Here is a 12980-nt window from a genome sequence, read left to right as displayed (position 1 = left end):
ACTGACATTTGATCATAACATGCTTCAAAGGATTGATCCCAAGAGGAAGGGTTGTTTCACAGTGTGTTAGGTTCCTATTACTAAGAAAGTAAAAAGTACTGATTCCAAATTCTCTTAAACATCTCATGGTCTTTTTTTTTTTCCCATTAGAAGCCAACAATAGTTATTAATCAGGTACACCTAAGAATTCTTGTTTCTTTTTTTTTTTTTTTTCTAAATTTTTTATTTATTTATTTGAGAGCGACAGACACAGAGAGAAAGACAGATAGAGGGAGAGAGAGAGAATGGGCGCGCCATGGCTTCCAGCCTCTGCAAACGAACTCCAGACGCGTGTGCCCCCTTGTGCATCTGGCTAACGTGGGACCTGGGGAACCGAGCCTCGAACCGGGGTCCTTAGGCTTCACAGGCAAGCGCTTAACCGCTAAGCCATCTCTCCAGCCCAAGAATTCTTATACTATAACTAAGCCTTTGACCTTTCACTATATCAAGCATAGACCCTGATTCTGTAATAAGTGCACCATCAGTTGAGTTACTTTGTTTCCTTCTAGCTGATCAAAAGGAGGATGAAATTACTCCAGGCATGACAGAACATGCAGAGCCACATTTTGTTCAGGTAATACATCCTTTTCTTTTGCAAGCTTGAAAGGATACTGTCATGATTCCTTCATTATTGGTGGATATCATATAAACACATAGGTTTATAATGTACATTATTAGTCTTTGCCTTGAAAGTGTACTAAATGGAATTTTACCCATTCAGCCCTGATTTCAAAAGTAATTGCCAGGGTAGGTGGATCACTGCATTACTCTGGCATCTTCCTTTGCCTGGAGGAACTGTTTATATTGAGACTAAAATGTTAGTAATATTTACTCAAATGTGGACAGGCTTGTTATGTATGGTCAAAAATGTATATGTGTTTTTCTAAGTACCCTCTTCTGATACTTCTTAAGGCTTCTATGTTTGGAATAGTGCATATGGTGTTCCTTGAGTTCTGTGTGGTGGAAGATTCTTATGTCCATTGTTGTGATATTGATAATACCTGTCAGTGATGAGGCCTGGTGTAGGCTATGGGACCATAGAGACCATTCGCTCCCCCCTTTAGAAAGGAGGAAGCTCACCCAATAGCAGGATGTTTCTGAGTTTCTCTATCTTATAGCCTTGTACATTAGGGACTCTCAATGAAGGCTAAAGATAGAGAGCTGGTCTTTGTAACAGCTTAAGCCTCAAAAGTACTCTATTTCACAATGCATCCAGCATCAAATGTCTTTTAACTGCAAGACAGAAGACACTAACATAGTGTTGGACTGACAGTTCTTTTCTGTCCTGGATCCCAGTTTCCCAAGTCACTGGGAGAAACAAGGAATCTGATCAAATAGAACCCAGCTTGATATGAAACTCAGATTGTTTTTTCCTCTCTCCATTACAGGTTGGCTCATGGAAGACAGGATTGTGTATGTATTTTGAAATCATTTTCTGAAGACATGCTTTAATTAAGAATGGTATAAATATTGGTTCTTTTATCTGTTTCACCACTATGATCTGTGACTTCTGCTGGGAAGGAAGATTGAGGATATGGCCCTTGGGTTCAGCAGTGTTCCCTTCATTTTCTTTTGATTTTATGAATGATTGCATGTCTGTGTATAGGTCTTTTTTTTTTTTCATGAGGACATTAGTATTTATCCCAAGTACTTAACTCAATTTTCAATGGCAGTTTCATAAGAGAAAAAATAAATTCACAACACAGACTCTGCATACATGAACTAGTTACAACCTCATGAAATACATGTATTGTAGATTTATTTCACTGGGTTCCTCACCACAGATGAATAAACCACCACACAGAGGTAACTGACTGGGCTCAGCAACTGTAGGGGTGCAAAAGCCACAAAATATTCCCAAATTTGTGCTCCAGTATTTCTTTTGAAGTTCCACCTCTATTTATTCCACCAGCTCAGTAGGCACTGTGTAAGAGTGCTAGACTATCAGAGTTGGTTATATAGCTCGATTGGTAGAGAGCTTCTCTTGCATGCAGAAATCCTATTGTTAATTCCCATGTTGATGTACAGAAAAAGATACTGTAATTGTTGTATGCATACCAGGGATACTGCAGTTAACAAAATCCCAAACACTATCATGTCTGCCACATTGGTTATGAGAGAGACTTGGCATGGTGGCATACTTATTTATCCCAGCACACAGGGGTGGGGCAGAGTTAGAATGATCTGCATGACTTGTACCAAGCATGAGACTTCAAAGAGAATTCCAGGTCTCAGGAGTCAAAGTGAGAAACTATCTAAAAAAAAAATAAATAAATATATATATATATATTTGTACATACATATATATACATACATACACACACACACACACACACACACACACACACACACACACACATATATATATAAAGCTGTGGCAGCATTCACCTGCTGACATACACAAGAAAATGAAATAAAATCAGAGATTCTTTCAGTGAAATCATGGCTTCTGAAAATGAGAGACACTCCACATGAAAATTTGTAAATGTGTGGGGTGCGTATAATAACTGATTTCTAATAGGCATGTGTCATTATTGCTAGAACTTTTGAAATACATTAGCAAATTGTCCAGCATGATTAGGAGCACAAAGAGCAACAGAGCTTAGCGATTGTGTTTACTCAGATTGCCATTCAACAATTGTTAGGGTCAGTCATCCCATTGGTAGCACACTTATGCAGGAAGCTGGACGCTGCTCAAAAAGTACTTTTTTCAGACTGATAATGTGCATGTTGACAGGGAAATGGAAGCATACAGAGCCAACCCACTGTGTGTATTTGTGTCAACACCATTGAAAAGTGTGACTGGATGTCATTTTTTCAGAATACTTCATCATTAGCGTGTATGTATGTGTGCAGGCCTTGGCTATGTAGGACCTTGGTAAGAGGAGTAAGAATCAAGTTTAAATGAAGACAGCATGCACCAATCCCTACATTCAAATCCTAGCACTTACCAAAAGCAGAACTAGTTGAGTAGTCCTGCAATCCTACACCTCAGGAGAAAAAGGCATTAGGATCAGAAATTCAAGGTTATCTCCAGCTACAATATTACTGTTTGAAATAATAATGTTTATAGAAGAAGGTGTTATGACATTTTTAGTGTCATAGTTCAAAGAACAGAACAGAGGCATCATATTAACTAGGTTTATTCTTTATAAAGGTTGAAAATGAAGTTGGATATTGGTCATTAGGTACCATACCCAAATTTCTGTCATGCTGGTCTTTTTCTAAATTATTTCTTCCACAAAATTATTGGTCTGAGGTATACTCCACATAAGGCAGATCTTAAGAACACACTGAATATCATAATCTGCCTGAAGCCCCACTCAGGAAGAGATGTCTATACTTGGAGGCATGTAATGAAAACAAATGTTTGACCTTGGAATTACTCACTTCCCTCTGCTGTCCTGGCATTATGCTGGCATAAGTCTATTGGGAATACATTCTGAGTCTTGACCTTACTATGTACAACAAATTCTGGGCAGGTGTTGTAGCTTGTGTTCTATTGTATACTGTGAGTAAAAGTGGAAGAGTTGGAGTAGTGTATTTCAAGAAGCAAAAGTGTTAATTATCGAGCTCATTAGTACAGAGCCAGCCATAGAATTTAAATATGCATTTAAAATCCAAGTTTTGTTGGACCTCGGCCTCTCAAAGTCTGAGGTATGAGCCTCACTCGGTGTTACAGGTTAGCCAGAAAGATTTCCAGACTTTTGGTGCTCCATTGAGAACCTGTTTCTCATTGATTGGTAGGCTCATAGCTATCTATGTAATAGAGCCAGTTCACATCATTATGCTACACATTTTTCCAATGGGGGAACAAGTCAGACCTGCATAAAACTGATATGATTATCATTTATGTTAAATACCCATGTCCACCCCTTGGCAAATCACTGACACAGTTATCCTTTTATTTGTGTCTTTCACTGCTTTTTACATTTGCTACAATTGGTAAACACAAATTGATACTTTCTAGCCTAGCTCAGCACTTTACATTGCTTCACTCCTTAGGATGGTTATTCCTGAGATTTGTATATTCACATGATCAATTTTTGGTATCACAATATTAGTCATTTTTGTGGCAAACCAAATAGATTGCCTATTTTAAAATAAGAAAGTCAGTGAGATATGAGAGAGAGAGGAAGACAGGGAGGGAATTGGTGTGCCGTGGACTCCGGCCACTGCCAGTGGACTCCCGATGCATCTGCTGTCTGTGTGCATGTATGACCTCGTGCCCTTGGTTCACTGTACATCTAGCTTACATGGCAACTGGAGAGTCCAATATAATTCACTGGGCTTCACAGGCAAGCACTTTACCTGCTATGCAATCCGTCATGCCCATCAGTGCTTTTTAAGCCATACCCAGCCACAATACTCCAATAACCAGTTTTTACCCAGTTGCTCAGAAGCCCTGGACACACCTTAGATTCTTTTGGTCTTTTTCATGTCATTCACTAGGAATCAGAGTACAGCTTGTCCATGCTACTCTGTTTTACTAACCAATATATATGTAAGATTCTGCCTTTTTCATTAATGAGTGCACATGAACTGAGTGGTGTCCAACTATTTAGCTTTTCAAGGAAATCATGTTTGATTCGAGTATGGGTGACTACAGTTAACACTGGTATTGCTGTTAGCTTCTTCTTGCTGGCATCGGGAGGGGGGGACACACCTGACAAAAGGCAGCTCATGGGAGGAGGGTGTTTGTTTCAAGTTTACAGTTTTGAGGGGAAGTTTCATTGTGGCAGGGAAAGTATCACACAGCAGACACTGGGCATCACATCCTGTCATATCAGCTGGAAGAGAGCAGAAGGAATGATCTAGCTCTGAACACCAATTGTGCTGCACTAGTAAATCCTCAATGTCTACTCCGTAGTTTTACACTTCCTCCACTAAGGCTTCACTGCCCAAGGACCCTACCAGCTGAGCATGGAATATTAGGCTTAATCACAAACTTAGAAGGCACTGGGGACATCTTACATTCCAATTTACAGTCGGTGTTTGCTTTCCTAGGAATGTTTTATTTTATTCTTTATTTTATTTTTCAATGTAGGGTCTGCTCTATCACAGGCTGACCTGGAATTCAATCTGTAGTCTCTGGGTGGCTTTAAATTCATGGTGATCCTCTTACCTCGACCTTGCAAGTGCTGCAAGGCATGCACCACTATGCATAGTACTAAAATGATTTTTTGTGGACTTAGCTCTGAATCTCTCCTAGAAAAATATGTTACATCATTGGTGTTGCATTCCATAATGCAAGTATGTTTGCTCTTATAAATATTTAAATATTTATGTTTAAATTAAAAAATATTAGGCAGTGGTGGTTCCAGATAGGGTCTCCTTGCTCAGGCTTATCTGGAATTCATTCAGTAGTCTCAAGTGGTCTTGAACTCACAGTGAACCTCCTACCTCTGCCTCCCAAGTACTCGGATTAAAGGCATGTACCACCATGACCTAAGCCTTTAAATTATAATTATTATACCCTTTCTAATGAACATTTTAGTTCTATGCACCTGCATATCATCATTGCTTTGTTGCATTCCACACGTTATTGTAAATTGTTGTTTTCTTCAGGTCAACATATCCGCAGAGCTTTTTCTACTCCTCACCTTTGAAACTATGTCGTTCCACTGTGTACTACAACTGGTAAGTATTTTGGAGATTTCAACCTCATCTCTTGTCAATTTCTGATTAAGTTGCATATTGGTCTGGTATTTTATGCTCATGTTGTGGAATTGTACATGTTCACTTGTGTGAAAATTTGTTTTTGTTTTGGATAACTTTGAGATAACTCTGAAAACTTTTAGACATAAACAGTTATGGGGAGAGATTTCAGTCAGATTCACTAGTGATAGTTCTCCTGCAAAGCAGCCCGGAAAGAGTACAATCCAGTACATCCATGCATGGGTTTTCAGGGTTTGAATTTTCTCTATGATGGGACAGCTACTGTCTAATCCAACTCTTTAACTAGAGAGTGGAGGTCTGTACAGGGTAAATTAGGATGCCATCAAGCATATTGATCATGAATAATTATTCCTTCAGTATATAAGCATTGGTTATTTTCCAGGATCCTGAAATACATATGATGTATTGTGGATGGGAGAATTTTGGGCAGTCTTTATGTTTTCGTGTTCACAGATGTCACCCACTTAACTATATTTTTTGAATACTCTTAGATCATAGTTTGTTTTTACAATATCCTAAAAAATTTGTGATTAGATGCCACAAGGATGAATTTTAACTCACATTGTTTCATGGCTTTGGAATTTCACCCACTGAGGCTCAGAAGTGATCATTATGAGTGATAGGTCACTTACACACTTTCCTGTTGTCTTTTCTTGACATTACCAGAATGCCAAGGGATAAGTTTCTTATTTCTTTGCTACTTTTTCTTTAGTATCTGATTTCAATGATTGGGTGCTAGAATGACTACCTAAGCTCTATTGCACAGCCCTGAAGCATCAAGTGTATTCTAAGTAAAATGTGAATCATAGCACCAAAGACCAACAGTTACTCTGTTGCATTCCTAGATGTAGCAGATACCTCAGCAGAGGTGGAATATATGGACAAGGAAACCCCAATTGAAGTAAGCGAAAAGGTAAAGCTACTTGCTCTTGCTTGAACTAAAAATGTTGCTTAATTTCCAGTTCTTATTTGATTTTGACATCAAAATATGAAACCGAGCATTAACGATACTCAAATATAGCAGATCCTATTTTCTGGAATAGTAGAAAAAACAATAACAGCTGTTTAATTGTTTGAAATGGCATTTGTAAGATGTAGCTTCAGGTTCCAACTGTGCACTAGGCCTGTTCCTACTTGGAAGCAGTGTCTTGTCCTGGGATGAAGTATTTTGAATTCATGACCTAAAGACAGATAGAAATAACTTCTCCACACAGACACCATGGGCTCCCAGTGATGTATCTTATCATTGTTTGGTAACCCTTTCATTTGAGTGATTCCTGTATATCCTCAATATAAATAAGAGAAATGATACCATGTGCCAACAAGTCACATGACTTAGTTCTTACAATGTCTGTGCTTCTATAATTGCAGATGTACACTGATGAAAATTTAACTGGTAAGTATTCTAGAATTCCTTTACAAAAGAAAACTTGATGTTGGAATACTCACTGAATTCTCTTTGAGGAGAAATGGTAATACTTGGTTTCTCAAGGCTGAAAGGATTGAGGACATTTTGGAAAAGAAAAAGCACTTTCTATTTCAAGAATTATAGTTAGCTGTCTGAAGCAGTTGACTCAGGATAGATTTACTTGGGCTTGTGTACTTGACGAATGCCAGGGACTTTTGTGCTAATATGGCTTTTTATTTTGAATATACGTGTGATTATGTCTGAGGTTATGTTTTCTCAGAAGATATTGGAAGTTTTAAACACCATTGCCCTCAACCAGTTCCTTAAAAAAACATCTATGGCAAACATCCTTTAAATGAAATCTATGTAAACTAATCATCCAGTCATGAGTACATTATGACTAAAGTTGGTTTGATATCCCCCTGATGTCGACCCTGAGCTCTCATATTTGTATGTAGACAAGTGGAAAGAAGACTTCAGACATTTGGACATATCTGTTCCTCTCTGATTCACTTTCATACTTATACCTTGTCCAGGAGACACTCACCCAAGAGCTGAGAGTCTATAGAGCTTGTTTGTTCCTGAGGTACTCCAGACTCTACTTCCTAGATCCTTTCTATCCCTAAAGTCCCCTGAGTTGTCACATAAACTATACAAGTAACATGAAGGTGTTTCCATAGACTTTGGCAGAGTTCTTCATGTGATGAGCGCCACTATAACTGTTTAAGCTCAGTGCATAGGTTTGGTGGTGAAAGCAATCAACAGGACAATAATAGTTACCTCTGAGAAGTCTTAGGACATGTATTAAAAATGGTCTACACACTTAAAATTAGTTCAATTATTTTGTGCACTTGACAACTTACCTTTACGAAAACAAAAGGCTCAAGTGTTTGCCTGTTAAAGACCTTAGAGCAGGAAAAATCAAGAACTGTAAGTTGGTTGTCTGCCTGGTTGCCATACTGCTTCAGATTTTCTTATGTTTCTGGGTTAAAAGCTTCAAGACACAAACCCTGACAGTTCCCAAATGAATATGGCTATGGTGACTGTCTACTGTGATGTCTGTACTGCTAATTGAGAAGAAACACAGGACATAGAAAATAAAGAATGGAAGGAAAGTTGTGATTATCTTTGTTACCATTATCAACACTTTAACGTTTTATTATATTCATGAACTTAGGATCCCCAGTTAATATGATGGAGAGTTTCATAGTACCATTTCCAGGACAATGAAAAACATTGTTTTAAGTGCATGGGAATTTAGTAGAATGGTGTAATGCAATAGTAATATAGGCAGATCTGATGGTATTGGTCCATGTAAAGACCATATGACATTTTCATTGACTTCAAATGAGAAGAAGAAATGACCAGAGTGTCACCACATCATACTGTAATGTTAAGGCCTTGTGTAGACTGACCATCTTATACCACTGTAATGTGGACTCTAAGCATAAATACAGAGACTTACTTCTGCCATTAAAGCTTGACCCCCATATCCACTGTTCTTCCACAGAATAAGATAGTATAATTCAAGAAGAAACAAACGATCACATTCTTCTGCCTAAGAGTGAAATGTAGTTAGAAATCAGTTAGGAAATACGGAGGAGGGCAAAGCTGATTGCAGAGGATCCCCACAGAAGCATTCCTCATGACCTGCTTCTTCATCTACCCTTTCCTTTCATTAGTAAAAGTGTGGTCATTTTTCAATCATGAGAGAAGAAAGGCAAAAGTCTTCCATTGAATGCCAATGTGCAGTATATGTCACTGCAACTTGATTATTAGCTTTAATTGTGTGGCAGGGATTTCTGCAGCCCAGGGATTCATGAAATTCTCTATGATTGGACTTAAACCCTTTGGACATCACTCTCTGGGTGCTGGGATCACATGCATGCGTCACCCAATTCTGCTCACTTTGATTATAGTGTATCATTTATACTGCTGGTAACTATAAAGCCCAGGTTTCTATGTATCATTCATTCCCACAGTTTTCTAGCCAGGAGGCAGGCCCACCAGTAGCTTAGTCCACACTTGCTAATCATCCACCTCCTTGTACCCTTGTCCACATAACTAAAGTTCCCAGAGTGATCCATAACCACCAGTTACCACCATACTGACAGTTGCTCTGTTTCATCCTAGGTGTGTTGTCAGCACAGACACCAAATGATCTACAGCACAAGGTAAAGCACTATTCTTCATCTTCTATCGAAATATATCTCTGTGTTTTAGTCAATGTGAATGATTCTTGCACAAACATTTGTTACTGGGTGGTGTGGAAATGAATTGAACACTCCTGCAAAGCAATTCATGGCTCTCTAGACTATTACTGTTGCCATGTCCCTATATGTGAATGGTAGAAGTATTTCCTCCAGGAATTATTTTCCTTCACACACTAAGGATTTTGTACTGTGTAAAGGGTCTTGAGAAGTGCACTATGCATGAAAACCCTTTGCCCTTTATAGTGGTGTCTTTTGTGACAACTGTTTAGCTACATAGCCACTGTTTGGACCCACTATTCTGCTGTCTGTTTACCTATGTTATCAAAAGAAATCCAAACCTATGTAAATAATGTAAATGGGATGTCCACATCCTCACTTTGTTAACTTTTCCATACTTGCAGGACTCTACCACATTGAAGCCTGGTATGTATTCTAAATTAGTCATATGTTTGTGAACTATCCTACTGTTTCAGAGCCAAGATCTGTGATCTGACTTCCTGATAGGAATGAGGGTTGGGCTTGGGAAGCCAATAAGATGAGACAATTCTTCCATGAAGACAGCAGGGATAGTCAGTGCAAAAGTGAGGTTTGATCCCAATATATTGAAATGTTCTTGGAGATATTGAGAAGATCTTAACAACTTATATGCCTTTCAAAACATGTGAGGAGACTGACAGGAATCTTTCATTGAAGATAGTGCACCTTATACACCATTTCTGCTTCAGTGTTCATTTTGTTAGAGGATGTCATGTTTACTGTGCACCTGAGATGGCATCAATCTCTTGTGGGTCCACCTTCTGAATTCTGGCATTAGAATCATGTGCCACCCCACTCAATTCAGCTTCATTATTGCATATTAATTAAAGGGACTTTATCATCAAGTGCAAGTCTTCTGAGTGATTACTTCCTGCATGTTTCCCATCCTTCTTCTAGTCAGGAAGTTGGCACATCAGGAACTCACACTTTCTATCCAGCCTCAACTCATGTATACATATGGAACACCCACGAGTTAGTGATAATCACTGGTTACCAATAAACTAACAGATGTTTTGTTTCCCTCTAGATGTTATGCCAGGAAAAATTGCAGGAAAATCAGAAAGTAATGTAAGAGCGCTTTAAAATTAATTATGTAGAAATGAAGATCCATGGTTAGTCAATGTGCATTACTCTTTGACAGAAACATGTTCTGGGTTGGGTGCAGTTGGCGGGGAACCTCCTACCTGCTGATTCATTACTCTTCTACAGTTTATATTGTCACATCTATGATAAATGAATGATACAGTGTTTACCTCACAAATGATATTCCTTCTTCTTCTACCAATTGTATCTGAGGGTTGGGGAAATGGCTCAGTGGTTAGAGGCACTCGCTTTTAAAATTGGCCAGCCCACCTTTGATGCCCCAGTACTGACATAAATCCAGAATCATAAAGGGCGTATACGTCTGAAGCTTTTCTTTAGACAGAAAAGTTCCTGGCACTCCTGGTGCAGTTGTACTTTCTCATTCAGACTCTTTGAAATAAATTTTAAAAGAAATTTACAGAAAAGGTTTTCAATTTGAATGAAGGTAGAAAGGAAGTTGTGAAATATACTGTATGTGAAATTCAGTAGCTTTTGGGAATGGTGTCTTATGTGACAGCTTTGTCGCAATGCGGCCATTAATTAAATCTACTGTGTCTCTGTTTGTTGTCCTGTTATCACAACAATAATAAAGCAGACCTAGGTCAAGTGTACGGCATACCCTGAACAAACAGTAATTTTTCTCTAATTGCAGGATACCAGCAGAACAGAACCTGGTACGTATTCTGGATCAAGTCATTTGTTATGGAAGTTTTTTACTGTTTCAGTCTTGAGATCCCTGAACCTGAGTTCCTGCTAGGAATGAGTGTTGAATGTGTGGTGTTGAGGTGAAAAGGATCTATCCTGATATCTACATTGGATGTCTATGGAAAGCTGAAGTTGATCCTGTATGAGCCAAAGTTGCCTTTTAATGTGTAGAATGGAATAGATTCTCCACTGTCACTATTGACTTTCTTCTGGAAGTTTCTAATGTAGATACATGGAATTTCATAAGTGCCACATGTATCAAGTGTGAAGATGGGCCGGGGAAATGGCTTAACGGTTGAGGCTTTTGCCTCCAAAGTCTAAGGTGCCAGGTTCAAATCCCCAAGGAGGCACTTAAGCCAAATGCACAAGGAAGCGCATGTGTCTAATTTTCATTTGCAGTGGCTATAGGGGCTGGCATGCCTTTCTCTCTTCTCTCTGCCACTTTGTCCTTCTCTCTCCAGACCATACATAAATAAAAAAAATTAATTAATTAAACATTTAAAATATAGTGATGGTTGTTATCAGATGATCCTGTCAAATCCAATGAGGAGGACCCATGTTGGATGTGCCCTGCTTCTGGCTGTTAAAGATGACCTTTCCTTGAGGACCTACTCCTACCTGTTTCTACCACTGCCAAAATTTCAAGCCTTTGCTAGTTCTCTTAAAGAAATGTGTCTATGAAGTATTGTATTAGGTTTTCAACAGTGACCTACTTATAAGAAATGTAACAGGAACAAATCTCACGTAGCACTGACATGAACGTGGGCATAAGGGCTTAAAGAGTGAGCCAATGGAGATAGATCTTCTCTAACTCCCTACTGGGACTTACAGTAGTACATTAATGTTCCTCTCTCCTCATTGATCCTGGTTAGGAGGGCATGCTGAAGTATCTAAAATGTACGGGGAGGGGAAAATTTGGCACTCTGTGATTTCATGGTCACTGTGCCACTCCGAATCCATTTTATTTTGAATACTCTTGAACCATTGTCTGTGAGGCATTGAGGATATTTCCCTTAAGAATTTGTGTTAGATTCCACTTAGCATGCATTATGACCCCCATGGATTAATGAATTTAAAATATCATCTCTCTGGTTTTCAAAGGGACCACTCTAAATGATAGGACTCTAGTTCTCTTCAAGACTATGTCCTTTTTTACATTAACACAATGTGAAGGGCCCAGGTATTCATTTCTTTGCAAATTCATTGTTGTTGCAGCCATGAATCTGATTTCAAATCACAGTCATGCACCCAGTATGCTCTAAGTAAAACATGAGACTCTCACCTGTGGTTAACAGTTATTCTGTTGTCTTCCTAGTTGGCGATGGTACTGTTTATGATCAGCCACACACCAATAATGATGAAGACAGTGAGGCCAATGACAAGGTAAGGTAACCTTTCCTTGCCTGAAATAAAAATGTTGCTTTCTTTATTTCCTGTTGTAGCTGAACTTGGCCATGAATATATAACCCTGAGCATCATAGAAATTTACAAGCATTACCATTCTGTTTTCTGAAATGGTTGAAGAATAGACCCTTCCAAACTGTTTGAGCAAAAGGTCATTTTCAAATGGCAGACTCAGGAAATATATTGTCTATTTGGTCTCTTCTGTGTTGGATGCATTGTCATTTCTAGTGTTCAATGTTTTATAATTCATTATCTACAGAGCCTTACAGGCACATCCCCAGGAAAACATCATGGATTTTCAATGATGTACCTTAGCATTGTTTGTAAAGCTTTGACTGTTTCTAGTATGTCATCCACATTAGGGAGAGGAATAATACCATTTGTCAACAAGTCTCATGACATAGTTATAATGC

At 38.6% G+C, this 12980-nt stretch overlaps 1 protein-coding gene across 1 annotated transcript in view; it reads left to right on the top strand.

Moving 5' to 3' along the window:
• Positions 1–5663: 5663 nt before the first annotated feature.
• Positions 5664–12980, top strand: part of LOC123459443 — a 41062-nt gene continuing 33745 nt past the window's right edge. Inside the window, exons 1-3 of the mRNA XM_045146068.1 lie at positions 5664–5679; positions 6564–6631; positions 7090–7114. Coding sequence (XP_045002003.1) covers positions 6596–6631; positions 7090–7114 — 61 coding nt within the window. The 5' untranslated portion in view covers positions 5664–5679; positions 6564–6595. The remainder of the gene's footprint in view (positions 5680–6563; positions 6632–7089; positions 7115–12980) is intronic.

This window comes from Jaculus jaculus, chromosome 3 (assembly GCF_020740685.1).
Source record: "Jaculus jaculus isolate mJacJac1 chromosome 3, mJacJac1.mat.Y.cur, whole genome shotgun sequence".
In the NCBI taxonomy this organism is placed as follows: Eukaryota; Metazoa; Chordata; class Mammalia; order Rodentia; family Dipodidae; genus Jaculus; species Jaculus jaculus.
Note: the sequence above shows the minus strand (reverse complement) of the source record. Positions and strands in the feature narration are given on the sequence as shown.